Source organism: Pan troglodytes, chromosome 20, assembly GCF_028858775.2.
Source record: "Pan troglodytes isolate AG18354 chromosome 20, NHGRI_mPanTro3-v2.0_pri, whole genome shotgun sequence".
NCBI lineage: Eukaryota > Metazoa > Chordata > Mammalia > Primates > Hominidae > Pan > Pan troglodytes.
Genome location: NC_072418.2, coordinates 9,946,409 through 9,974,202, shown reverse-complemented (window position 1 = coordinate 9,974,202; position 27,794 = coordinate 9,946,409). Strand labels below are relative to the sequence as shown.

General features: G+C 55.9%; 1 protein-coding gene across 7 annotated transcripts; it reads right to left on the bottom strand.

The window, feature by feature from the left end:
• On the bottom strand, positions 1-27,730 carry PNPLA6 (patatin like phospholipase domain containing 6). 7 transcript variants are annotated; one of them, XM_016934873.3, is made up of 36 exons: positions 27,643-27,729; positions 27,436-27,503; positions 26,980-27,132; positions 26,305-26,373; positions 25,862-25,949; positions 25,609-25,691; positions 25,336-25,433; positions 21,829-21,969; positions 21,579-21,738; positions 21,177-21,257; positions 20,835-20,963; positions 20,452-20,532; positions 20,202-20,364; positions 19,819-19,902; positions 19,094-19,203; positions 18,836-19,003; positions 18,680-18,757; positions 11,632-11,837; positions 11,315-11,446; positions 11,104-11,227; positions 10,635-10,748; positions 10,302-10,377; positions 7,739-7,879; positions 7,488-7,551; positions 7,037-7,205; positions 6,685-6,867; positions 6,393-6,511; positions 5,997-6,153; positions 5,200-5,316; positions 5,045-5,114; positions 4,485-4,601; positions 2,613-2,914; positions 999-1,115; positions 655-751; positions 449-558; positions 1-278 (listed from the first exon to the last, which is right to left on the bottom strand). In XM_016934873.3, exons 4-36 carry the CDS (start codon positions 26,329-26,331, stop codon positions 204-206), a joined length of 3,981 nt encoding a protein of 1,326 aa, XP_016790362.1. In that variant the 5' UTR covers positions 26,332-26,373; positions 26,980-27,132; positions 27,436-27,503; positions 27,643-27,729; the 3' UTR covers positions 1-203. The 7 variants fall into 7 exon arrangements, with proteins under 7 accessions (XP_016790362.1, XP_016790363.1, XP_054529599.1 ...); XM_016934874.3 differs by lacking the exon at positions 27,436-27,503 and having other exon boundaries at positions 27,643-27,730; XM_054673624.2 differs by lacking the exon at positions 19,819-19,902.
• Between the last annotated feature and the right edge of the window lie 64 nt (positions 27,731-27,794).

Below are 27,794 nucleotides of genomic sequence, written 5' to 3'. Positions count from 1 at the left end.
TTTCCAAGAGGTGAGTTTATTGGGGGAGGGGGCTGGTCAAGTCATCAGTGCAACACTGCATCCCCGCTCAAGGCAGGTCAGTCCAGTGTGTGGGCCCCGGGGGTCACAGGCGTAGCAGCAGGAGGGGGAGTGAGCTACCCCCACGGGGCCACCCCCAGCCCAGTCCAGGGGTGGGAGGGAGGGGGTGACCCCTGTCGAGGTCCTCAGGCATCTGTGGCTGAGCCGGGCAGCTCCTGGGGCAGACAGCGTCGTTGCCGGAGAATCGACTTCTCCTCCTCCTGCGAGGGAAGGTCACACACACGTCACCCAGCACGGGACACTGATGCGTCACATGTCAGCCAGCACCCAGCACACACAGGATCTCAAATACGCCCCCCGCTCCCCTGCCCGACACTGTACTCATGACCCTCTGGGGGATATGAGGGGACCCTGGGCCACCCACTCTCACCATCTCGGAGGCAGTGCTGGGGCTTGCACCCTCGGGGGACCCCCCTTCATCCCTCGAGCAGTCGGGTCCGGCATCCTCCTCATACTCTGTCAGACAATCTGACTCCTCTCCTGGAATCGGGGAGCAGGGCATGGGTGAGGGGATTGGGGCTGGCCTGCCATCTCCAGCCACTCCCCTCCCTCTTGGGGGTCCCCTGGGCCCCTCACCGTCAGCACAGCCATCAGAGACATAGCTCGTGGGGGGCTCAATCCGGGACACAATCTCTGCCAAGTCAGTGAAGCCAGAGCTTGGGAAGGCAAGCACCTGTGGGGTGACACTGGTGAGGCTCTTGGGGGTCCCACAGAGTCTTGGGGCCCCTGGGGGGCCCAGTGGTGCATTGGGGGCTCAGAGGAGATCCTAGGGTTGGAACTCTCTGAAGTCAGCAGAGGTCTGAGAGCTCAGCAAAACCCAGGGATATGTGGGGTCATCTGAGGTTTTGGGGAGACTTTAAGGGGGCTTGGGTTCTGTAATCAGTGGAGTCAGAGTGGCCCTGGGGGCATCACAGGCTTACGTCTGCACGGCGGCTCTCATTAAGGTCTGTAGACCGCCGGTCTGTGAGCATTTTCTCAATGACGTTGCCACGGCTCCAGCCTCCAAACACCGCCTTCCCGTACTGGTAGCCCACATCCTGTGGGAAGTGAGGGGCTGGGTCCATGTCTGCAACCCGGCTTTGCTTGTCCCCACTCTGTCTGCCCATTCTCTGGCCCCTCAAAAGCCTGATTCTCTGGGGGAGTTGCATTTGAGACTAAACCTATTTCAGAGTCAGCTGCACATAGCACACTCGCCTACACATCCCCTGTCCTGCCCTTGACAGACATTACCAATCAATCTCTCCATGTTCTTTCCCACACAGCCCCATGCAGGGTGCTGGGTAGCAAATAACACAAGGTGGTGATGTGTGAGCTTATTTTGAAGTCTGCAAACAGGCAGTACATCTGTGGATGTCGCCATCTCCCAAGCCCACAGCAAACATCTTGAATTTCTCATGGCATGCTATCCCAGTGAGCCCACAAGGGACATCACACATCTCTTCTCAGACTCAGGGCTTCTGGGCTGCAGCTACTGATCAATTTCTTTCTTTTTAAAAAAATTTTTATTATTTTTCTCTTTAATTTTTAAAATTAATATTATTTTTTGAGACAGAGTCTCACTCTGTCACCCAGGCTGGAGTGCAGTGGCACAATCTTGGCTCACTGCAACCACTGCCTCCTAGGTTCAAGCGATTTCTCCTGCTGCAGCCTCTCAAGTAGCTGGGACTATAGGCATGCGCCACCACACCCAGCTAATTTTTGTATATTTAGTAGAGATGAGGTTTCACCATGTTGACCAGGCTGGTCTTGAACTCCTGACTTCAAGTGATCTGCCCACCTCGGCCTCCCAAAATGCTGGGATTAAATGCATGAGCCACCATGCCTGGCCCTTTCTTTTTCTTAGAGACAGAGTTTTGCTCTGTCACCCAGGCTGGTGTGCAGTGACGCAATCATAGCTAACTGCAGCTTCAAACTCCTGGGCTCGAGCGGTCCTCCCACCTCAGCCCCTTAAGTAGCTGGGGTGACAGGCATGCACAACCACATCCAGCTAATTTTTTATTTTTAATCTTTGTAGAGATGGGGTTTTGCTATGTTGCCCAGGCTGGTCTTGAACTCCTGGTTTCAAGCAATCCTCCCACCTCAGCTTCCCAAGGTGCTGGGATTACAGGCATGAGCCACCATGCCTGGCCCCCTGATCAATTTCAATTGGCTTGGGCTATAGCACATTTTTCAGGGTCAGTGGCACATAACACATGCACTGCTACCTCCCTCTCCTGGAACTGTGGCAGACATTTCTACTTCATCACTATTCTCATTCCCACCAATGCAGAAATGGCACTAGAAATCACTATACAGTGCTTCCAGGGGTGCAGCTGGCCTATAAGGAGAAAGTTCTTACACAGCACATGCACAGCCACACCCCTACTACATCCCCTGCAGACATCACCAATTGATCACTGATCTGTTTTCCAGAGATTCCAGATGGGATTCCTGGATTCCTCCTGGATTCCTCCCCCTCATACCACTCTGGGCTTTAAGTAGCAAAGCTTAGCCGGACCACCTATGCAGGCACCATGCCACTCCTGCCCACTCACATAGATCTGGTCGAACTTCCCAAAGTCCATGGTCTTGAAGCAGTCGATGGGCGGGCGCAGGTACTCGCAGTAGGAGCTGGACTTGACAACCTCTAGCTGCCGCACGCAGGACACGTAGGCCAGGCGGGACTGGATTTCAGCCATGTCTGGAACCTTTACCTTGTCCGCCCAGGGATTCAGCCGCTTCCACAGCAGCCACCAGCCGGACAGGCTGTCCCCGTAGGTGCTGAGGTCCGTCTCATCCTGGCTCCCCACGTCAATGGCGATGACCGTTTTGGCACCCATGCTGCGGGCGATGTCCGCTGTGGGGCCAGGGGGGTCAGAGGGCTGCTCCCTTTGGGGGCCCGGGGCAGAGATGTTCAACCCAGTCCCACAGATGCCATCATGCAAATGATCACGCAAAAAAAAAAAAAAGAGAATACCCACACATGCAAACACCATGCTGTCATGCACAGGCATGCAAATGATGCAACTGAAGTTAAGGAGGGGGGTCAGGTGTTGGGAGGTTTTGTTTTATTTTCTGAGACAGAGTCTCACTCTGTCACCCAGGCTGAAGTGCAATGGCGCAATCTGGGCTCAATGCAACCTCCACCTCCTGGGTTCAAGCAACTCTCTTGCCTCAGCCTCTCGAGTAGCTGGGATTAGAGGCATACACCACCACGCCCAGCTAATTTTTGTATTTTTAGTAGAAACCGGGTTTTACCATGTTGGCCAGGCTGGCCTCGAATTCCTGACCTCAAGTGATCCACCCGCCTCAGCCTCCCAAAGTGCTGGGATTACAGGCATGAGCCACTGTGCCCGGCTCAATAAAGCTTTATTTATACAATCAAACAGAGGGCAGGACTCAGCCTGTGGGCCATAGTTTGCCCACCCCTGGCTACAAGATTGTGAGCACGTGTGCAGCTAGCGTACATGTCTGTTCGTATATGCACACTTCTGGGGTGTGAGATTTTAAGTTGTGTACCTGCCCGCTTCTCACCTGCACCCATAAAGGTGGTAGGCATGACTTAACTCGGTCAGAGGTGCCGCATCCTATCTACGTGTGTGCACATCCCTGCGTGTTTGAGGGAACGTGCAGGACAAACGGGACAGACTGGCATGCATTGGCAAATGCCCTATTTCACTGACACATGTGTTCATCTGTGCACATGTGCCTGTGTGTACACGTGTGTGTAAGCCCTACCTGCCCCTGAGAGAAAGCATGTGCGTATATAGCTGGTGTGCACACATGAGTGTTGCATTCCACCTGCATGTCCCCTGATGTGTGTGTGGACGTGTGCACCTGTCCCTCTTGTATGTACATCCACTTGTGCTTAACACAGCACGCCAGCAGGTAGATGTAGATTTCTTTCTCTCTTTTTTTTTTTTTTTTTGAGACTGAGTCTTGCTCTGTCGCCCAGGCTGGAGTGCAGTAGCGTGATCTCAGCTCACTGCAACCTCCACCTCCCAGGTTCAAGTGATTTATCTGCCTCAGCCTCCTGAGTAGCTGGCATTACAGGCACACCCCACCAGCCCGGTTAATTTTTTGTATTTTTAGTAGAGACGGGGTTTCACCATGTTGGCCAGGCGGGTCTCAAACTCCTGACCTCAGGTGATCCGCCCACCTCAGGCCTCCCAAAGTGCTGGGATTCCAGGCTGAGCCACCGCGCCTGGCCAGAATGTAGATCTCAACTGCACATGTCGCTGTCCACAGGCACATTCATGTATCATTTTGTGCAAGTGACCGTATGTGTGCGCATGTGTGTCTGCACCCCTGCATGGGCAGCTTGGGCATGTGTCCCATCATCGAGCCTGTCTGTGTGTGCCCACGCGTGTGCGTGTGTGTGGTGCGGGAGGTGCTTGCGTGTGCGGGTGGTGCGGGCAGCCACTTGCCTGGCAGATTGTTGATGTAGCCGCCATCCATGAGTAGGTGCCCGTCCTTGGGGTCGCACAGCGGGGGCAGGTAGCCCGACAGCGTCATGCTGGCGCGCACATACCGCCACAGGGAGCCTGCGCGGTGGGACACACAGACACAAACACGCACAGACACGCTCAGACACGCCGGAGGCCCAGCCAGCCCGGCGGGCTCGCTGACCTGGGACGTTGTTGACGTAGCACCCATCCACCAGCAGGTGCCCGTCCTTGGGGTCACACAGTGGGGGCAGGTAGGGGCAGTAGGAGGCGCTGGCCCGGACGTAACGCCACACACAGCCTGTGGGGATGGCGTGAGGGGGGTAAGGCGTCCGACGAGTCTCCCTGCTCCCCTCCCCCAAGGACGGACGTACCTGGGGTCTCCAGGGCATTAGTGGGTGGCGGTTAGTGGTCGGTGATCGGGCCAGGGTGGACGGTCACTCGTGTTAACAACGTCCCAGAAGCTCAGCGGCCCTCCCGGAAGCATCCCCCCAACCCCACGTGGCGTCAGCGGTTGCTGCGGGCTGGGCGGGGACACCCACCATCTTTGTGGACTCGCATGGCTGAGGCGGTGATATCTGTGGTCACGTTGAAGTAAGGCAGCCACAGGTCCTGCGGGGACAGGGATCGAGGTGGGGGAGGAGCAGGGGGCTCCTCCGGGGAGGGGTAGGCAGGGCAGGGGATGAGGTGGGCCTACCTCAATCTGCTTATCCTGGAAGACCCGATGGATGCTGCGGTTAAAGGCAGACCCAGTGAACATGGAGGTGACTGGGTACGTGAGGTCCAACACAGGTTCCAGCACCGAAGTCATGCTCTAGGGACAAGGGGGCCAGACAGGGTCAAATAGGAGTTACATGGGGTCACAGATAAGGTTCATCAATAGGGGGTGAGCAAGCAGCACTTAGGCGCCAGGTGCAGCGGCTCACACTGGTAATCCCAGCACTTTGGAGGCCAAGGCGGGCAGATCATTTGAGGCCAGGAGTTCAAAAGCAGCCTAGCCCACATGGTGAAACCCCATCTCTACTAAAATACAAAAAAATTTGCCGGGCTGGTGGGGCGTGCCTGTAATCCCAGCTACTCAGGAGGCTGAGGCGGATAAATCACTTGAACCTGGGAGGTGGAGGTTGCAGTGAGCCGAGATTGTGCCACTGCACTCCAGCCTGGGCGACAGAGCAAGATTCAGTCTCAAAAAAAAAAAAAAAAAAGGAACACTTAGGGATGATGTGGTCACCCAAGGCCATTCACAAGGTGGTCACCAAGGGCCCTGGGTGCTCTCGTTGGGGGTTATGGGTTAGGGTCAGTAGACAGGAGGTCCCAAAGTGGTTACCCAGAGTCCTACAAGCATATCTATAAAAGTCCGGACAGCTGGGGATCACAGATTCAATCAGGAAGGGTCACCCTGACCCCGGAGGCTCCCCCATGAATCAGGTTAGGTTGGAGCCACGGGTTTTATGGCACTCCTGGGGTGCAGCAATCCCTCCTCGCAACACACACCTTGGCCCACTCCCGGGCCCGCTGCTTCGTGCGGCTGGCGCTGCGCTCCTCCGCGTACAGCGCTCCGATGAAAGAGCCAATGGACGTGCCGCCCACCAGGTCCACGGGGACCCCCGCCTCCTCTAATGCCTTTAGTACTCCGATGTGCGAGCAGCCCCTGCCGGGGAAATGGGCCCCAGTGACCCGCTAGGCCCCACCTGCAGGAACTCCCCTGCCCCTACCCCCTCCCACCTCCCGCACTGCTAAGGAACAAAGGACCCGCCCCTACCCACGGGGTCTCTCCCGGAGAGGAAGCTCCACCCTCGAACACCCAGGCCCCGCCCCCACGGTTTCTCCCAGGAAGCTCCACCCTCGGACATCCAGGCCCCGCCCCCAGAGAGCAAGCCCCGCCCTCACCTGGCCCCGCCCCCGCCTAGCACAAGGGCAATGGTGTTCCCCGTGAGCACCCTCGCCAAGCGGGAGAAGTCGCTGTGCCGGTCCGCACGCCTGGAGAAAACCTTCTCGTAGAGCTCATGCTGGGATGGGGGAGATAGCCGCGACCCAGGAGCATGAGGGCGGGGTCCGGCGGATCCCCCAGGGGTACCCTGACCTTCGAGCCTGTCCTCAGCCCTCCCAGGCCCCGCCCCAATCTCCCAAGCCACGCCCACCAGACACGCCCCTAGAAGGTGGGGGCCGGCCCGCTCCTCACCAGCTTGGCAGGGCTGCGGCGCGAAAAGAGGCGGCGCGGACAGCGCAGGTGCAGGTGCCCCGAGCACCAGCTGCGCATATTTAGCCACTCCACGGTGCGCGTGGGGCCCGCGCCCTCCTCTCGGTGGAGCAGGACTAGCTGCTTAAGGGCGCGCACAGCCGTGTTCTCCAGCATCTGCTCCAGCTGCGGAATACGGACGGCGGAGGTCACCAGCCGCCCCACCACCACCTGGCCACACCTGGGTCCCTGATCGCCTACCCCCATGGCGAGGGTGCACGTGGCCTGGTGCAGGCACGGGAGGGCAAAGGACGGGGCCCGAGGTGGGTGAGATCAGGGGGCACGGGCTTCCGACCTGGCCGAGGGTAGGCTCCTGGTCCCCCAGGCCCACAATGAGGATGCAGTCGGCCTGTCGCAAGCAGCGCACGGTCCAGGGCGTCAGCGAGGCGTCCGTCTGGTAGAGTACGATACGGTGTGCATCTTCCTGCTGGGCCAGCCACCCTGACAGCCGGAACTCTTGGATGCTAGGGTGGGAAGGGGGCAGCGTCATCCTGAGGTTGGCCTGGGGTCAGTGTGCTCCCCGAGACCACATAGCTCCGTTGCTGGGAGGAACTTAGACACCCAAACCCCCACCATGGAAGTCCGCGCTCCGGTGGGCAGATTCACACCACTGCGAATCTCCCCATTGACCTATGGGTAGGACACAGGCTCCGTGGTTGGAAGCCGAGAACTTGAACTCAGGTCTGAAAGAATTTGAGGCTCCAGGCCCACCCACCACCCTCCCCACTCCCTTCTGCAACACACACCTATCCAGTGCAGAGGCCCCCAGGCGTGCCCGGATGATGTCACTGTTAAGGAGTAGCGTCGGACCTAGGGGTAGGTGGGGAAGGGAGGCTGGGAACCATGGTCCACAGGGCTGGGGCCTAACTCAGAAAAGAATACCCATTACCCCGCCCCTGTGGCCCTGTTCCCCTCCACCCCCCAAATGACCTACCCTAACATCTCTCACTCACTAATGTCCCACCCACCGCCAGCCCCCACCCATGACCCCACTGACCGATGGCCTGCAGGGCGTGCTGCAGCTCCAGCGTGAAGGCCACCATGGGGACCTCAGCACACACAGGCAGGATTGCCACAGTTGCCAGGTTGCTGGCTGGGTTGGTGAGTTCCGAGTGTGGGGGCACACCCAGCCCAGAGCCTAAGAACCCAATGGATGAGATTTGTGGTGCGAACCTGTGTCCAGAGAGATGAACCCTCCTCCTCCTCTTCTTCCTCTTCCTCCTTATCTGAAATTCCTGCTCCTGTGCTCCCAGACTGCAGCCCCCAGTTGCCCAAAGTCTTGACTCTACCATACAGAAAGCCATGGCTCTGGTCCTGGACCCTCAGCCTCAACTACTATTCCCTCTTTTGTTAAAACCTGGCCATCTACCCTCTACTTTGGGCCCTGATCACCTCAGTGGGATCCATTACACAACTCTACAACCATTCAGATTCACTGTGCTTGGGAGATCAATTGGCCAGTGCCCCTGCCCCATTCTGGCCTTGGTTCCTCTGTCTAATGGGGGACCTGAACATAAAACGAGGCAGAAATAAAGCCATTTTTAGCCTAGCCAACATGGAGAAACACTGCTCTACTAAAAATACACAACAATTAGCCAGGCATGGTGGCATACACCTGTAATCCCAGCTACTTGGGAGGCTGAGGCAGGAGAATCACTTGAACCCGGGAGGCAGAGGTTGCAGTGAGCCGAGATCGTGCCACTGCACTCCAGCCTGGGCTACAGAGTGAGACCCTGTCTTAAAAAGAAAATAAAATAAAAGACAAAGACAAGAAAAGAAAAGCTACTTTTGACCCAGCTGTTGCTTCCCAGTTTCTCCACTAACAGCCTAGACCAGCTGTCAACTCCCATATCTTGCCTAGACCTCTTGTTGCCTCCTTGCTGGTGGAATCCTTCCTCCCCAATCTAACAATAACAATCTAAATAAGCTCAAGTGCCTGTCCACAGCCCCTAGCCCCTATGTGACTTACCCCCCAACCCCCACCACCTCTCCCCTTGATCGTTTTCCTCCTCAGTGCTTCAAAACCACCAGCCTCCTGTGCAGCACCCCTGGTTTCTCTTTCATGTCTGGCCCCATCTTAGTTGTCAAGTCTCAGCTCACTGTCCTTAGAAAAGCCTCTTTCTCCCTCCCTTCCTCCCTCCCTCTGTCAGCCACACGCCATCATGACCCTTTTTTGTCTTCTAGATGTTGTATTCTCTATCTGTAATTTCTTTCCTTCTTTTTCTTTTCTTTTTTTTTTTTTGAGATGGAGTTTTGCTCTGGTTGCCCAGGCTGGAGTGCAATGGTGTAGGCTCGGCTCACTGCAACCTCTGCCTCCCCAGTTCAAGCGATTCTCCTGCCTCAGCCGTCCAAGTAGCTGGGATTACAGGCACCCACCACCACACCCGACTAATTTTTGTACTTTTAGTAGAGATGAGTTTCACCACGTTGGCCAGGCTGGTCTCGAACCCCTGACCTCAAATGATTCACCTGCCTCGGCCTCACAAAGTGCTGAGATTACAGGCGTGAGCCACCGCCCCAGGCCTCTGTAATTTCTTAATGATGTCTTTTCTGCCACTACCGCCCTGCCCCCGCCTTGGGGGATCTAGGGCTCAGGGCCAATTGGGTAGAGCCCCTGGAGGGAAAAGGGGTATCTAGGTTGCTGGGCTGGCCCAGAATCTGGCCGCCACAATGTAGAAACTCAGGCCCGCATTTCAGCAGGCCTCCAACCCCACCGCATACCCCATTGTGTTCTAGCTCACTGAAGCCACAGGCTGAAACAGGGGGCTACATCTCCCAGCATGCTGTAACTTCAGAAGGCAAGGTGCCCAGAGTCCTAAACAACAATCCACAGACTATTTTCCATCATGGTATGGGGAGTTTTGTTTGTTTGCTGTTTTATTTTTTCTGAAACAGGCTCTAGCTCTGTCGTCCCGGCTGGAGTACAGTGGCACGATCACGGCTCACTGCAGCCTGGACCTCCGGGCTCAAGCAATCAATCCTCCCGCCTCAGCCTCCCGAGTGGCTGAGACTACAGGCATGTGTCACCAAGCCCAGCTAATGTTTGAAATTTTTGTAGAGACGGGGGTCCTACTATATTGCCCAGGTTGGTTTCAAACTCAATCTCCTGGGCTCAAGCGATCCTCCTGCCTCAGCCTCCCAAAGTGCTGAGATTACAGGCATGAGCCACCATGCCGGCCCTGCCATCATATTCTGATCTAGGACTCCCTTTCTCTCAACGTCCAGGCCGTGGACTTCCCCAGCAAGCCCTGACTCCCGGGCAGCCTACGCCAACTCCACCGCCTAAGACTCCCTCCCCGGCACCACTGATTTACTTTCGAGCCCATTAACCAGCACGCCGGGGGTCGAGGACTTCGTTTCCCAGCATGCTCAGGAACACGAACTCCATTCCCCAGAATGCTCTGCACCTCGGTCCTACTTAGGGTTTGAAACTCTCAGAGGCACGATTTCTTCGCGGAACTCCATTTCCCAGCATCCCTCAGGAAAGAAGGCTTCCCTCCCAGCATGCTCTGGACGCCGGACTACATCTCCCAGCACGCTCTGGGCCGGCCGGTTCTCACCTGGGAAGGGTCCTTGCAGCTGCTGCAAATTCCCTAGAATTTTCTGGCTCAGTAGGTGGATAAGGCGGGTCACGACCTGGGGGCGTTGGAGGCCGGCATTTCAGTGAGACCTGGGAAGCGGCTGTCCAAGTCCCACCTCTCCCTCCTATGCCGGGGCTCCTGGGTGCCCGTTACCTGGGTCCCACCCCCGAGAGCCCCCCGCCCTCACTCTCTCGCTTCGGCCCCTCCCTCGACCCCGCCCCTCTGGAAGCCCCGCCCACACACTAGGCCCGGCCCCCACCCCACCCCGGGGTCCCGCCTCCGCCTCTCTGCCCCGCCCACAACAGGCCGCACCTGCGGGTACCGGCGTTTGATGTGACCCAAGGTGCCCTCGGGAAGCTTGGCCAGCTCCGTGTCGCGCACCGCGTGCACCGTCGTGGCTCGCGGCTGCCGGGTCAGTGCCTCCACCTGGGGGGCCGCGTGCATGATTGGGGCTGCTTGGGTGGGGAATGAGGAGGCCGAAGATGGGTGGAAACGGGGCTGTACTGCCCCATTTAGGGCTCCCCTGCAATGGGGGTGTAGGGAAGCAAGCCTCGCTCGCTACCCATTAGAGCTCTGGGGAGAGAGAGAGGAGGGCAGGGATCCACGACAGGCGGAATCCCCTTTTCCGACGAAATGAGGTCTGGGCGGGGAGTGGACTGGGTGACTTCAGAGGTCGGGAGCTGCATTCACCACTCCCTGGATTACCCGGGATGATGTGTGTGCGTTGTCGAGGGACTGGCCTGGAAAAGGCCAGAGGTCAGTGGGTGGGGGTCGCGCTCACCACGCCGATGAGGTCGCCGCGGCCGTACTCGCCCACCAGCTCCTTCTTGCCACTGCCTCGCTGGATCACGCTACGCAGCCGCCCATTGAGCACGATGTAAGTGCAGTCGGAGCGGTCGCCCTGCCTGAGTGGGCGTGGAGGTCAGCAAGGTCTGACCACCCCCAGGTCCCCACCCCTAGGCCGGGCCTGAGCAGCGCGGTGGGAGCTGCACCTGTACAGCGCGCGTCCCGCCTCCACTGCAGTCCAGTCGATGGCGAAGTCCATCTGGCGCACGAAGGGCGACATCCTGGCTGCCACCGTGTGCGCCGCACTCAGCACCACACTGGGCTGTGCGCGCATGATCCTGCAGGAACAGACTTGGGATGAAAGAGGAAGGCCTCAAAACCGTCCTACACCGGCGCTGGGAGGCCAGATCTGGGGGCTCCCTTCTGCTCTTCCAGGAGTGAGGTTGAGGGATGGGGTTCTGGCCACTCCCACGGGTTGGGGTCCTCCGAGTGCCACCCACACTCCAACTTCGGGCTGTCATACTCATAGAAGTCGGACTTGGAGATCCGCAGGAAGGTGCAGTCGCGTTGGGCTCGCAGTGTGAAGATGAGAGGTTCGCCAGTGAGCACCGCCAGCTGCCCCACCAGTTCCCCCGGCTGCGCTACGAACAGGCACACGTCCTCCGCCTTGTCGATCATGCGCTGGTACACGTGCAGGCAGCCCCAGAGCACGAAGTGCAGGCTCACGTCCTGCGCGGGCAGGGGATGTGATGAACACAGAACCCGGACAGCGTGGACCCCAGCTCAGGTCAACATGCCCCCACAGGAAAAAATTAAAGAAGAAAGGAAGGGTTAAGAAAAATATGAAGGCGCAGGGCGCGGTGGCTCACGGCTGTAATCCCAGCGCTTTGGGAGGCCAGGCAGGGGGGATCACTTGAGGCCAGGAGTTCGGCACCAGCCTGGCCAACGTGGCGAAACCTGTCTCTACTAAAATAAAAAAATTAGCTGGGTGTCGTGGCACATGTCTGTAATTCCAGCTACTCAGGAAGCTGAAGCAAGAGAATTGCCTGAACCTGGAAGGCTGAGGTTGCAGTGAGCTGAGATCATGCCATTGCACTCCAGCCTGGGCGACAGAGTGAGACACTGTCTTAACAAAAAAAAAAAAAAAAAGAAGAAGAAGAAGAAGAAGAAGGCCAGGCGCGGTGGCTCACGCCTGTAATCCCAGAACTTTGGGAGGCCGAGGCAGGTGGATCAAGAGGTCAGGAGATCGAGACCATCCTGGCTAATACGGTGAAACCCCGTCTCTACTGAAAATACAAAAAATTAGCCGGGCGTGGTGGTGGGCGCCTGTAGTCCCAGCTACTTGGGAGGCTGAGGCAGGAGAATGGCGTGAACCCGGGAGGCGGAGCTTGCAGTGAGCCGAGATCGCGCCACTGCACTCCAGCGTGGGCGACAGAGCGAGACTCCGTCTCAAAAAAAAAAGAAAAGAAAAGAAAAAAAAGAAACATGAAGGAGAGAATAAAGACTTTGGATATAAGCACCATCTATATATAAATATAAATAAATATAAAAATATTTTTTAGCCAGGCACGATGGCTCACGCCTGTAATCCCAACACTTTGGGAGGCCTGAGGCAGGCGGATCACGAGGTCAGGAGATCGAGACCATCCTGGCTAACACGGTGAAACCACGTCTCTACTAAAAGTACAAAAAATTAGCCGGGCGTGGTGGCGGGCGCCTGTAGTCCCAGCCACTTGGGAGTCTGAGGCAGGAGAATGGCGTGAACCCGGGAGGAGGAGCTTGCAGTGAGCCGAGATCGCGCCACTGCACTCCAGCCTGGGCGACTGAGCGAGACTCCGTCTCAAAAAAAAAAAAAAAAAAATTTTTTTTACATAGATTATATATAGATGAGCAGCATCTCTCTCTCTCTATATATATATGTGTATATATGTGTGTGTATATATATATGTTCCATATACCCAGGATTCAACCAACCTTGGATCTAAAATATTCAGGAAAAAAAAATTGCACCTGCACAGACCATTTACAGACTATTTTCCCCGTTATTCCCTAAATAATACAGTATAATGACTATTTACATAGCATTTACATTGTATTAGGTATTATAAGTAATCTCGAGATGATTTAAAGCAAGCTTGTCCACCCTGCTGCCCACGGGCTGCATGTGGCCCAGGATGGCTTCGAATTTGGCCCAACACAAATTCATAAACTTTGTTAAAACATTATGAGATTTTTTTTTTTTTTGCGATTTTTTTTCTTTTAGCTCATCAGCTATCTTTAGTGGGGTTTTTTGGTTTGTTGGTTTTGAGACGGTGTCTTGCTCTGTTGCCCAGGCTGGAGTGCAGTGATACAAACTCGGCTCACTGCAACCTCTGCCTCCAGAGTTCAAGTGATTCTCCTGCCTCGGCCTCCCAAGTAGCTGAGATTAAAGATGCCTGCCACACGCCCGGCTAATTTTTGTATTTTTAGTAGAGACGGGGTTTCACCATGTTGGCCAGGCTGGTCTTGAACTCCTGACCTCAGTGATCCAACCACCTTGGCCTCTCAAAGTGCTGGGATTACAGGTGTGTGCCACTATGCCCAGCTATAACTGTTAGTGTATTTTATGTGTGGCCCAAGACAATTCTTCTTCCAATGTGGCCCAGGGAAGCCAAAAGATTGGACACCCCTGATTTAAAGTATACTGAAGGGGCTGGGTGTGGTGGCCCACAACTGTAATCCCAGAACTTTGAGAGGCCTAGGTGTGAAGATCGCTTGAGCCCAGGAGTTCGAGACCAGCGTGGGCAACATAGTGAAACCCTGTCTCTACCAAAAAAAAAAAAAAAAAATTTTTTTTTAAATTAGCCAGGCATGGTAGCATGTGTCTATAGTCCTGGCTACTCTGGAGGCTGAGGCAGGAGGATTGCTTGAGCCTAGATGTTTGAGGTTGCAGTGAGCTATGATAGCGTCACTACACTCCAGCCTAGGCTACAGTGCAAGACCCCGTCTCTAAAATAAATTAAAGGCCAAGTGCGGTGGCTCACGCCTGCAATCCCAGCATTTTGGGAGGCCAAGGCAGAAGGATCGCTTGATAGTTTCAGCCCAGGAGTTGGAGACCAGCCTGGGCAATATAGTGAGACCCCCGTCTCTAAAAAAAAATAAGAGTAAAATGGGCAAAAGATCTGAATAAAAACTTCTCCAAAGAAGATATACAAATGGCCAATAGGCACATAAAAAGCTGTTCAACGTCAAGTCACTAGAGAAATGCAAAGCAAAACCACAATGAGATACTACACTTCACACCCACAAAGATGGCTAGAATTACAAAGGGTTAGAGAGAATGTAGAGAGACTGGAATTCACATACACTGCCAGTGGAAATGTAAAATGGTGCCGCTGCTTTGGAAAACAGTCTAGCAAAGAAACAAACAAACAAACACACAGTGCTTAAAAAAATTAAAAATAGAGGCTGGCCATGGTGGCTCACATCAGTAATCCCAGCACTTTGGGAAGCTGAGGCGGATGGATCACTTGAGGTCAGGAGTTCAAGACCAGCCTGACCAATATGGTGAAACCGTGTTTCTACTAAAAATACAAAAATTAGCTGGGCGTGGCAGCGTGTGCCTGTAATCCCAGCTACTCGGGAGGCTGAGAGAGACAGGAGAATTGCTTGAACCTAGGAGGCAGAGGTTGCAGTGAGCTGAGATCGCGCTACTGCACTCTAGCCTGGGCGACATAGCGAGACTCCCTCTTAAAAACAAAAAAAAATTGAATTGGCTTATAACCCAGCAATTCAACTCCTAGGTATATACCCAAGAGAAATGAAAACATATGTCCAAGCACTTTGGGAGGCCAAGGTGGGAGGATCACTTGAGCCCAGGAGTTTAAGACCAGCCTGGGAAACATAGTGAGACCCCACCTTTAAAAAAATAAATAAAATATATGTCTACACAGAAGCCCTTACATAAGGCCGGGTGCAGTGGCTCATGCCTGTAATTCCAGCACTTTAGGAGGGTGAGGCAGGCGGATCACCTCAGGTCAGGAGTTCAAGACCATCCTGGCCAACATGGCGAAACCCTGTCTCTACTACAAATACAAAAATTAGGTGGGCATGGCCAGGTGCAGTGGCTTATGCCTGCCTCAGCTTCCCGTGTAGCTGGGACTACAGGCATGCGCCACCACGCCTGGCTAATTTTGTTTGTTTGTTTTTTGTAGAGACTGGGTTTTGCCATGATGCCCAGGCTGGTCTCGAACTCCTGGACTCAAGAGATCCTCCCGCCGTGGCCTTCCAAAGTGCTGGGATTACAGGTGTGAGCCACTGTGCCCAGCCTAAAGTATATACTTTAAATGGGTAAATTGTATAGTACATGAATTATAGCTCAATAAAACCATTACACCCCCCAAAAAAATATTGTTTCACTTGAGGCCCACTGACTTCCTTTTTTATTTCTTAGAGATCAACCTATTTCTTCCCACCACACAACATTTGCACAAGCTCTTCCTTCTGCCTAGAATGACCTTTCCTCCCACCTGCACCCAGTTTGTTCCTCCCCCTCCTTCCTTCTTAGGTCATGCCCTTAGAGGTGCCACCCTGTCTAAGCCAGACTTTGTAGTGCCAAGATCATCTCCTTTGTGACACTAAGCACTTATGATTTTACAAGAATTTGTGTAATCCTTTGAGTCATGTCTCTCAGAATACGGTGGGCTGCCCAAGGGCAGGGACCACTAAGGGTTTTCCCTGCCCACTTTTTTTTTTTTTTTTTTTTTGAGACAGGGTCTCACTCTGTTGCACAGGCTGGAGTGCAGGGGTGCGATCTCAGCTCACTGCAACCTGTCTCCTGGGTTCAAGTGATTCTCCTGCCTCAGGCTCCCAAGTAGCTGGGACTACAGGCGCCCGCCATCGTGCCTGACTAATTTTTGAATTTTTAGTAGAAATGGGGTTTCACCATGTTGGCCAGGATGGTCTCGAACTCCTGACCTCAAGTGATCCTCTCACCTCGGCCTCCCAAGGTGCTGGGATTACAGGCGTGAGCCACCGTGCCCAGCCCTTTTCCTGCCTCTTGTCCAGCCAGCAGCACACAGTTCGAGATGGGGCAAATGCTGGGTAAACACGTTTCTTTCTTCTTTGGGTAGCCTGACCAGCTAGAAACCTTCCTGTTCCATCCCTTTATAAATAAGGAACTGAAACCGCCCAGAAATGGAGAGATTCCTTCTTTATCCACCACACCAACCTGTCTGGTACCCAGTGAAGCTCCACCTGCCAAAACACTGCAGGGACCCCTGGGTGAGGCACAGTCCCAGGAGATATAAACACATGCTGGAACCTTCTAAGACAGAATTTCCAGACTGTGGCCAGGTGCCGAGGATCACACCTGTAATCCCAGCACTTTGGGAGGCTGAGGCGAGTGGAACACTTGAGGCCAGGAGTTTGAGACCAGCCTGGCCGACATGGTGAAACCCCATCTCTACTGAAACTACAAAAATTAGCCAGGCGTGGTGGCACGTGACTGTAGTCCCAGCTTCGAGGGAGGCTGAGGTGGGAGAATCACTTGAATCCGGGAGGCAGAGGTTGCAGTGAGCCAAGATCGCACTGCTGCGCTCCAGCCTGGGCGACAGAGCAAGACTCCATCTCAAAAAACAAAAAAAAGTTTCAAGGAGAAGCACAGGAGAGCACGGGGTCCCTAACAAAAGTCCTGCCAACGCAGAGAAGCTCTGAGGGGCTGCAGACCAGCGTGGTACACTGACAGGCCAGGGCTGGGTTGTGGCCAGCAGTCTCCCAGATAAGCAGGGCCCAGGGGCCCCCAAAGAAGCCACAGGGTAACCTTACTTCCTCAGCTATTCTAAGAACAGCTGGCAAAAGCCTTGACTTCCTCTCCAGAAAAGAGCCCATCCCTGCCATGGGTGGTTCAAGGGGACAGCAGAGTCACTGGGTCAAGTGACACAGCAACACTCCAGCCGGCTAACAGTGGGACCACAGCTCCCACCCCACCCCAACCCTGCCCCAGGCTTCTCTCCCCCAAGCCTGGGGCAGAGCTGGGGTCCCAGTGCCTATGACAGCTCACTGTCACCTCAAGCCCCCGCTCCCTATAAGCTGCTGCTAAACCCCCTCCCTGACCGCTTGTCACTCTTGCAAACCCCACACTGTGGATAATGGACTGTATGGTTCCGGCCTGCTGCTCTGTACATTTGAGCATCCCTGATCTCTACCCATCAGGTGTCAGGAACAGCACCCTGTGAAATCCTAACAATCAAAAATGTCTCAGTAGGCTGGGCACAGTGGTTCATGCCTGTAATCCCAGCTCTTTGGGAGGCCGAGGCAGGCGGATCACCTGAGGTCAGGAGTTTGAGACCAGGCTGGCCAACATGGCAAAACCCCATCTCTACTAAAAATATAAAAAGTAGCCAGGCGTGGTGGCACAACCCTGTAATCCCAGCTACTCGGGAGGCTGAGGCAGGAGAATTGCTTGAACCCAGGAGGCAGAGGTTGCAGTGAGCTGAGATTGTGCCACTGCACTCCAGCCTGGGTGACAACAGTAAGACTCTGTCTCAAAACAAAGAAAAAAAGGCCGGGCGCGGTGGCTCACGCCTGTAATCCCAGCACTTTGGAAGGCCGAGGCGGGCGGATCACGAGGTCAGGAGATCGAGACCAGCCTGGCTAACACAGTGAAACTCCCTCTCTAGTAAAAATACAAAAAATTAGCCGGGCGTGGTGGCGGGCGCCTGTAGTCCCAGCTACTCGGGAGGCTGAGGCAGGAGAATGGCGTGAACCCGGGAGGCAGAGCTTGCAGTGAGCCGCCATCACGCCACTGCAGCACTCCAGCCTGGGTGACAGAGCGAGACTCCGTCTCAAAAAAAAAAAAAAAAGAAAAAAAAGAAGTCTTACTAGGGTTCTGCGAACTAGGCATCTCTTCTTTATTACCTCATTCCACTGATGAGGAAGCAGAGAACTTTCTAGATCATCTGCCACACTCTGGGGGCAGAGTGTGGGTTTCAACTTTCCTCTTCTTCTTCCTCCTCCTCCTCCTACCCTGGGGCTTCCTGACTTTCAGCTGGTAGTCGGGTCACTAACCCTTGATGGGCCTCAGTTTCCCCATATGGACAGTGGACAGAATGGTGGGATACATTTTCCTACACATCCTGGGTGCCGCCACAAGGCCCTGAAACCCCGCCCCAGGGCTGGTTCATGGCCTTCCAGGGCCAGATGGCGATTTGTAGCCATTTATTGAGCCCCTATCCTGGCAGCGGTCAGCATGAGAAACAGACATGTTAGTGAATACTGCAGGATCAGAAGTTCAGAAAACAGAATTACAGGAAGAGCCAGGGCAGGCAGGAGAGATCTAGGAGTTGGGGTCCTAGGGCAAAAGGTTCAGGGGTCACAGGTGAAGGGTTGACAGGTCCAGAGGACATAGGGTGGGGTTAGGGGGTGGGGGTCACAGGACCCAAGGGTTAGAGGTTGGAAATGATAGGATGAGAGAGGTCTGCTTCTATGGGAGAAGGTGCTGGTCTTACAGTCAAAGGGCAGGGATCAGAGGTCACAGAAGTCATAGGGAATGATCTCAGGTGGCATGGTTACATGTCAGGGGTCAGCCTCACCTGGTCTCCCTGGCGGGCAATGATGGTGCCGGCTTTGGCGTGGTGCAGCAAGACTCGGCTGTTCAGGAGGGAGGGGTCCTGGGGAGGTAGGGGGGTTGAGATGGGCGCAGCCAGGCCTCCCTTGCGCCCTGTGCCCAGCTCCCCTCGGCTGCCCACCTCAATCCGCATCAGCTTGGCCAGCTCCTGCTTTGCTGCCTCGAAGATGCTGCTGGTCTGGCGGCCCTGGTAGGGCCCGAAAGGGCAGCCACCAGTGGCCGACTCATCCTCACAGTAGCTGTATTCACAGGCGCCTGCCGGCTGCTCACGAGGCTCCTGAGTGGGGGTCTGAGTGGGGCAGGCTTGTGACCTCCTGATGCTCCCTCCCAGCCACCTTCCCCTGCGGGCTCCACCACCGGCCAGGGTCCCAGGCCTTACCCGAGCGGGGGCTGCCAGGGACCCCCCGGAGGCCTCTTCCTGCAGGGACACGGAGATCCGGCCACGCTCATAGGCCATGTCGAAGTCGGAGCGGGGGCCACCCTGCAAGCCTGCAGGCGGGCAGGGGGGCAACAAAAACCATAAAGATGAGAGTAAGATTTTTAAAAAATGAGCCAGGTGTAGTGGTGCAGGCCTGTAGTTCCAGCTATTTGGGAGGCTGGGGCTGGAGGATCACTTGAGCACAGGAGTTCGAGGCTGCAGTGAGCTATGACGGCACCACTGCACTCTAGCCTGGGAGACAGGTCTCAAAAGAAAAGAAAAAGATGAGAGTAACCACAGTTGCAGTCTGAGACCAATGGATACCAATGTGCCATGGGCCACTGCTGTAGCAGACATGACTAATCAACGCCTGCACTCTCCCTCTGAATCCTTCTCAACACAGGTGGGAGAAGCACTATCTCAATGAATATCTACAAAACGGTGCCTGGGGAAGTACTGGCAGTGTTCCCATTTCGCAGATTAAAACAATCAAGACGGGCAGGCGGTGGACCTGGATTCAAACCTGGAAGCTCCATGGCCCTAATGAATATCTACAAAACGGTGCCTGGGGAAGTACCGGCAGTGTTCCCATTTCGCAGATTAAAACAATCAAGACGGGCAGGCGGTGGACCTGGATTCAAACCTGGAAGCTCCATGGCCCTCCCCGCAGACCCAGTGCTCCAAACCTGAGATGTCCCCTGGCATGGAGACGCAGCGGCTCAGCAGAGGGGCCGAGGGGGTTTCCAGGGATGTGGGCTTCACAGGGTCCCCTGGGGGAGACACATGTTCAGGCTCCTGCCCCTCAGAGCCACTAGGAGGATTAGCAGGTTGGGAGATAAGGAGATGCTGGGGACTGATGAACTAGTTAAAGCAGTTCCAATGGGCCCTTGGGGACGAGGCCAGAGCTTCCTCGGTACCAGATAGGAGTCAGACCTGGGTACCCCGCTATGGAGTCCCTGTGGGGCTGGACAAGGTCAGGTTGACTCTATGCAGAACTGAAAAAGGGGCTGGGGGCTGAGACGGGGCTTCCTGGGAGATTGGGCTCGGCTGGCCTCGGGTCCCTGGGTACCTGTAGGTCCAGGCAGCGGGGCCCCGGTGGGATCGGGTGGCCGGCCTGGGGTCTCCCTGGGCTCGTCCGTAGCTGAGGTGCTGACCATTCTCTTGGAGCCCCGCACAGGGCTGGTGCGAGTTGGGAGGCCAGGGCTGGGGAACAGACGCAGGGGCTGGATCTCCTGGGGGCAGAGAACAGCTTGTGGCCTGTCCTGGGAGGGAGACCTCGCCCCCATCCCCCCTGTGCTCGCTCCCCGCCACCCACTCACGTGGCTGAAGAGCTCATTGGTCAGACCCAGGTAGTTGTGCAGTGCCAGGAAGGTGACTCGCTGCAGCCGCACCATGATGATCTGCAGGGCTCGAGGGGCGTGGCCATAAGATGGGGCGGGGTAAGGGGCAGGGCCAGATGGTGGGCCGGGCTAGTTCGCAGCATAACGGGTCGGGCGGGAACCAGGGAGAGACCCACAATCTGGGGAAATGGGGCGAGGCAGCTAAGGGAGGAGTCCGCTGCTGCAGACGTCTGGCTGCTCCAGGCCGATAACCACAGCTCCAGCGCCTGCTGGCTGCTGGGCCTCGGTCCCTTGGAGCCTGGAATGGGTGGGGGCCAGGGTGGGGTCCCTCGGGGGGTGACAGGAGGCGAAGGCCCACTGACCTGCACGACCCGCACCAAGCTCTCCGGGTACTTGGTGAAGACCGCGGAGAATGCTTCCACCGGCAGGCGCAGCACCGTGGAGTCCCGGGCCGCCCGGGCAGACACGGTCCGCTGGGGATGCTGGTGACCCTGGGGGAGGGGAGGGCGTGAAGAGAGACAAGGGCAGAGGCTGCGAGTTCCCCCTCGCTACTCCCCTAATCCTTCCTGGCGCCAGTCCCGTGAGGGGCCATCGGCAGCATAAGGGATGAACCAGAGATTGGGGACCCAGTGATTTCCTTCAACCTAGTCCCTTGGGTGGGACCTTGCACCCCAGCCCCCCTGCCTCAGAAACTGGTCACTCACGGTGATGACATCCAGGATGCTGAGAAGGCTGTTGACGCTGTCCCCAGGAACCACTTCCTTCACCACACACTCCTTCCCGTCCTGAGACACAGAAGACCGTGGACCCTCAGTGGCCTCGCCCTGGTGACTGGCATGTCGCCCCCTCATCCATCCCAATGATCACTGACACTTCTCATCCCTTCTCAGGGGAACCCACCAACCCTTCCAACGAGCAGGCATCTCCCATCGTTCAATACTTGTAACTACTGAGCAACTACGCAGACCACCCCAAATGTCCTTGGTCACCCGTTCCCCTGACTCCTGATGACGCATCTCCAAAGACCACCAGCTCTACAGACCAATGCCTGCTGCCCATCCCCACCACCCATCCTCCTGCAGCAGCCCCTGGGGAGGCCCACTCACAGGCCCTGGCAGGCAGAGCTCCAGCAGCCCGTCCTGCACCACGTAGATGCTGGCATCTGGCTGGCCCGGCCGGAAAACGTAGTCACCCTGGCCCAGCCGCTGGAAGACCATGTGGCGGCAGAGCTCCAGGAAGAGTGGCTTCTCGAAGTGGCCCAGCACCCTGTTGGACAGGCGGTGGGCGACAGAGGCTGGAGGTCAGGGCGGCCCCACGTCTGCAGCCCTCCACCCCCACCTGCACCCCAACACTGACCGGACGTTCTTGAGCATATAAAGCACTTCGGAGGGCAGATGGGAGTTAGCCAGGTCGCCCTCGGTCAGGTCAGCTTCTAGCACTGCGGGCGGGGGCTCCTTCCGCTGCAGCGTGGGCGTCTCTTTCTGGATGCGCAGGATCCTGGTGGGAGGGAGGGGTGCTGGGGGTGAGGGGGGCACGGAGAAGGCTCAGGCAAACCTAAGACCCCCGCATACCCCTTTCCCCAGGGCTCATGTACAGCAAACTCTGGCCCGCTGGCCAAATCAGGCTGGCCACCTTTTTTTTTTTTTTTTTTTGAGACGGAGTTTTGCTCTTGTTTCCCAGGCTGGAGTGCAATGGCGCGATCTCGGCTCACTGCAACCTCCACCTCCTGAGTTCAAGCGATTCTCCTGCCTCAGCCTCCCTAGTAGCTGGGATTACAGGCATGTGCCACCACGCCCAGCTAATTTTGCATTTTTAGTAGAGACGGGGTTTCTCCATGTTGGTCAGGCTGGTCTCGAACTCCTGACCTCAGGTGATCCGCCCGACTCGGCCTCCCAAAGGCTGGGATTACAGGTATGAGCCACTGTGCCCTGCCTCAGGAGTCTCGCTCTTTTACCCAGGCTGGAGTGCAGTGGCGAAATCTCGGCCCACTGCAACCTCCACCTCCCAGGCTGAAGCGATTCTCCTGCCTCAGCTTCCCAAGTAGCTGGGACTACAGGTGGGTGCCACCACGCCCAGCTAATTTTTTGTATTTTTAGTAGAGATGAGGTTTCCCCATGTTGGCCAGGCTGGTCTCAAACTCCTGAACTCAAGTGATCCTCCCGCCTCAGCCTCCCAAAGTGCTAGGATTACAGGCGTGAGCCACTGCACCCGGCTGGCCACATTTATTTTTGTAAATAAAGTTTTATTGGTACAAAGCCACATTCATGTATTTGCATATCATTATGGCTGCTCCCATGCAGCAGAGTTGAAGAGTTGCAATGGGGACCATATGTGGCCAGCAAAGCCTGAAACATTTACTATCTGGCCCTTTATGGAAAAACCCTATGACCCCAGACCTAAAGTTCTCTGAGATGGCCCCTCCACTAGGCATAGGCCCCTGAGCTGAACCCTTTAGGAAGGCAGACCCCTGACATAGCTTCCAAGATAAGGGTAGGCCCAGAAATGGTACCTGTGTTTATCATGGGGGTCCTGAAATGGTCCTTCCAGTAGTCACAGAGTAGATTCCTGAGATAATCCCCTTAACGTGAGTATGCCTTTGACATAGCTTCCAATATATGAGAAGACCACAGATACAGCCTCTCTGCTCTATGTAAACATTCCTGAGATAGACCTTCCTCCCAGTCTCAGAGAACCTTGAGACAGCTCCTCTGACAGCCACAGAGGTCCCTGAAGTAGCCCTCATTATAAGTGGAGAATCCAGATAGCCCCTCTGCTAATCGTGGACCTGGGAAAGCCCTTCCCCACAAGTCACAGTGATTGCTGAGAAAGACCCTCCGCTGGCAAAAGATCCCTGAGATAGACCTTGGAGGATGGGACCCTGAGTTAAACTCAGTGAAATCAAGAAATTCAGATATAATTCCTTTTTTGGCTGGGTGTGGTGGCTCATGCCTGTAATACCAGCACTTTGGGAGGCTGAGGCGGGAGGATTGCTTGAGGCCAGGAGTTCAAGACTAGCCCAGGCAACACAGTGAGACTCCCATCTCTACAAACTAATTTAAAAATTAGCCAGGCATGGTGGTGCATGCCCATGGTCTCAGCTATGTAAGAGGCTGAGGCAGGAGAGATCTCTTGAGCCCAGGAGGTAAAGGCTGCAGTGAGCTGTGATTGTGCCACTGCACTCTAGCCTCAACAACAAAGTGTGATCCTGTCTCCAAAATAATAATAATAATTATAATTGTTATGATTATTCCTTTTTTGATCAGGGAGATCTTGGGCTAACTCTTCCCTAGGTCACAGAAAGCTCAGACAGCCCTCTGACAATCATGAAGATATCAGGGTAGTCCCTTAAGAGTGTGCAAACACTACAGACAGCTCCTGTGATGTGGAGAAACCTGAGGTATAGACCCTCAACTGATCATGGGGAACTTTGAGATAGTCCTTCTACTCAACTCACAGAAAGCCCTGCCATTGGCCGGGCTCAGTCTCTCATGCCTGTAATCCCAGCACTTTAGGAGGCCGAGGCGGACAGATCACAAGGTCAAGAGATCGAGACCATCCTGGCCAACATGGTGAAACCCCGTCTCTACTAAAAATGCAAAAATTAGCTGGGCATGGTGGTATGAGCCTGTAGTCCCAGCTACTCGGGAGGCTGAGGCAGGAGAATCTTTTGAACCGAGGAGGTGGAGGTTGCAGTGAGCCGAGATCGTGCCAGTGCACTCTAGCCTAGCGACAGAGCAAGACTCCATCTCAAAAACAAACAAACAAACAAAAAAGAAAGGACTGCCACTGCAGGACTATTGATCATGGAGAGCCCTGCCCTGGTGTGAAGAAACCCTTGAGGCAGACCTCCAGGTAGACTCCATGACGCACGGGGATCCCAGAGCCAGCACCCAACTTGCAAAGAGAGTTGGAGAGCCTTTCTCGCAGACCTTGCTGCCAACAGGGACCTCTGATGCATCCTTCCTATATTTCTAGTGCAAGAAAATTCATAAGATAGCCCCTAGGGAACAGAAACTCCTGAGACAGCCTCCTTAGTGTGGGAAGAACTCCAAGGTCCATAACATAGGAAAGATGCCTTCTGATGTACAGAGATGCCTGAGATAACCCCCGGAGAAGAGAGGCTGGAGGCTGGAGATAGCCCCTTTAGGAGATCGTAGAAACACAATTACCTCAGTGAGGTACCCTGGAAGAAAACCACTCATGTGAGGAGACTCATGAAATAACCTACATGGAGACCCCTGATGTAGACCCCCCTACTAAGTATATGGCAAGACCTCTGAGATATTGACTTGGGAACAAATAGCTCAGATACTCCAGTGGAAGGAGAAGGTCACTGAGGTAGCCCTCAGGGAAGAGATACCCTAGAGACAGCATGTCTGGTGTGGAAGAGCTCTGAGAGGAGAGTCCAGAGATGTCTCTCTGAAACAGGAAGACTTTCTTCTTCTTCTTCTTCTTCTTTTTTTTTTTTTTTTTTTTTTTTTTTGAGACAGAGTCTCACTCTATTGCCTAGGCTGGAGTGCAGTGGCATGATCTCAGCTCACTGCAACCTCCACCTCCCAGATTCAAGTGATTCTCCTGTCTCACCCTTCTGAGTAGCTGGGATTACAGGCCCATGCCACCACGCCCAGCTAATTTTTGTATTTTTAGTACAGATGAGGTTTGCCATGTTGGCCAGGCTGGTCTCAAACTCCTGACCTCAGGTGATCTGCCCGCCTTAGCCTCCCAAAGTGCTGGGAATTACACGCATGAGCCACAGCGCCCAGCCAATATGGGAAGACTTCCACAACACTTTGGTGTAAGTTGATTACTCAAAAGGCCCCTGAGATAACCCCTAATACCAGGTCACACCCAGCACAGCCTTACTTCTTGGCAATGTTGAGCATCTTCAGTTTCTTCCTCATGCGTGGCCGGGAAGTGGTGGAGACAGAGGTATCCACGAGGGAGGAGGTGGATTGTGACACCTGGGAGAATGAACGCGGAGATGGGTGAATTGCTAATTCAGACCTTGGAGAAGAGGTAGACGGATCCAGGGGGTCTCCATCAAGGAAGGAGCGGTGGCGGACACTAAGAAGTGTAAATAGGGAAGGGGCGCGGCCTCTGTGTGGTCAGGGCGGACCCCAGGGGTCCCGGACTCACCTTCCGCATAATCTTCCGGCCATAGAAGAGCACTTTGTCCCTCTTCCGGAACCGATACCGGGGGCCATCCGGGGCTGGGGTTTCTGGGGATAGGTGGGGACAGGGGCACTCCGAGCTCTGTGCAGACTCCACCCTGCCAGAGCTGGGGTACCGCGAACAGACGCCAGCAAATCCCCATCTCTGCCGCCTCGGGACCCGGGCATTTGGGCCCCCCACCATACAGCCTCCCAAGAGGGGCCCCTCGGGTGCTCACTTGGCACTCGCAGCCTCCGCACCACCAGGAGGATGAGCACGGCCGTGACCACCACCGCCACTCCGGCCCCGATCATCACGCCCAGCACCTGAGGGACGAACGGCACTGGCTGCGCACCGCAAATCCGTCCCGCCGAGCCTTCCCCGGGCGCCAGGACGTCCTGGAACCCATCCCTCTCCGCCACCTTCGCCCCCGAGGAGTTCGTAGCCAGCCCGTGACTCGATGTCCCCATCTGCAGAATGGGCCAGTGCTGCTCCCTCCCCGGGGGCGCGACTCTTCCCTGAGGCCCGGCGGCCCGCAGTGCATGCCGGGAAACGTAGTTCCGCCCGAGCGGACGCAGCGTGTTATCGCCAGACCACGTAATGCGCGCTGAGCACGCCGGGAGTTGTAGTCCTCTTGGCGCCCCACGCCGGCACCTACCCGGTCTCCGCCCCACCCCTTACCATTCCAGTTTGCAGCGGAGCCTCCATCGGTTGATTCCAGCCGGACGGCCGATCTGGTAGCCCGGAGTCCTGGGAAATCAAGGAGTCGAAGGAACCCGTGCAAGTCGTCAATCTGGGCCCACCTCTCCCCTGCCTCAAGCCCTGCCCCCAGCTCAAGCCCCGCCCTCTGGGGTGGCGGGGGAAGCGTCTCCAGCTGCCAGGGGCGAGGCTAGAGGGGCGCTGCGGGACTAAGGGATGGAGCAAACCGACCTCTCGGCCCTGGCCAGGAGATGAGGCGGGTCCCCGGCTTCCTGCTCCCTTCGCCTACGCGTAGGGCCTACCAGACGCCCGCCTGTCCAACCCCACCCCGGGGCCAAAGGCCGACCTGGCACCCACTGTCAGCAGCCTGCAGGCAGGTCCCCACAGGGCACGGTCCCCTGCACCTGGTGACTTCCTCCCGGGTCACTGCCCTCTGCGGGGTTGATCAAGCCTGACCACCCCACCCTCCAGGCCGCACCCCCTACTCCGTCGAAGACTGAATGCCCCACCCCAGGAAAACGGGCCCGCAAACCGTGGGGTCCGGGAGTGGGCACCTAGATACTCGGCTCCCGACCCAAGCCTGCCCCGGGGAAGACCCAGGAGCTGGGAGGCACGGGAGTACTGCCGGGGCATCCGCGGAAGGCGTCTGATACCCACGTTTCAGAAGAGTCCTGGGATGCTTGGGGTGGCGTGGGCTTGCAAGGCGCTGCTGGTTTTTGCCGGGGATTTACTATCACGTAGTAGTGAAGTTATGGGGGCTCTATGGCACAGAGCATCACTGGGACTCCGGGACCGATGGTGGCGCCATTGCTGGGAGGCGTAACCAGAGACGCTGGGATTAGTGGGTGGGGATGCGGGGTCACTGGAAAGTTACTGAGATTCTGAGGATTACAATACTACTGCTGGGAAAACCAGGAGGTGGGTGGGCACATTCCTGGGGTGCTTATGAGAGCGGGCCTGGGGAGGGCGTCCAGGCTCCTTGGAAGATACTGAGAGATGCTGGAATATTACTGGGATTTTTCTGGGAAGCTGAGGATGTTTCTGACATCGCTAGAATATTAATGGAAATTCGGGGGCCGGGAGATAGGAATCCCGGAGACTGCGAGTCGTTACTTGGAAAATTCCTGGGTGGCCGGTCCTCTTCCACCTCAGGGCACAGCTGGCTACCGGTGTGGAAACACCTGCCGAGACGTGGGGGGTATGGGAACATCAGAAAGTCTAGAGTTAACAGGAATCGGAGGACAGATCGTGGGAAAGCGGAGGCTCGCTAACGACCCTCGAAGGGACACCCCTGCGAGGCTAACGGAAACCCAGACTCACCCAGGGGCCGCAGCCGGGGTCCACTCCGCGCCAACACCGCTAGCGTTCCGCCCGGCTCCGCAGGCGCGGCCCCTTTAAATTATTCACTCCTAGTCGCACCGCAGTCCCTCCCGACCCTCCCACCCCTCCTCCCCGCGCCATGCTTGGAAGGC

Bases quoted from the DNA above. Each gene is read 5' to 3' on its own strand.
- PNPLA6 (XM_016934870.4), bottom strand. From the start codon at position 26,093: ATGGGGACATCGAGTCACGGGCTGGCTACGAACTCCTCGGGGGCGAAG. The intron at 4,602-5,044 runs GTGGGTGTCCCC...CCCACCGCGCAG, and splicing joins CATGCGAGTCCACAAAGATG to GCTCCCTGTGGCGGTATGTG. The intron at 559-654 runs GTGAGGGGCCCA...CCCCGATTCCAG, and splicing joins CTCTGATGGCTGTGCTGACG to GAGAGGAGTCAGATTGTCTG.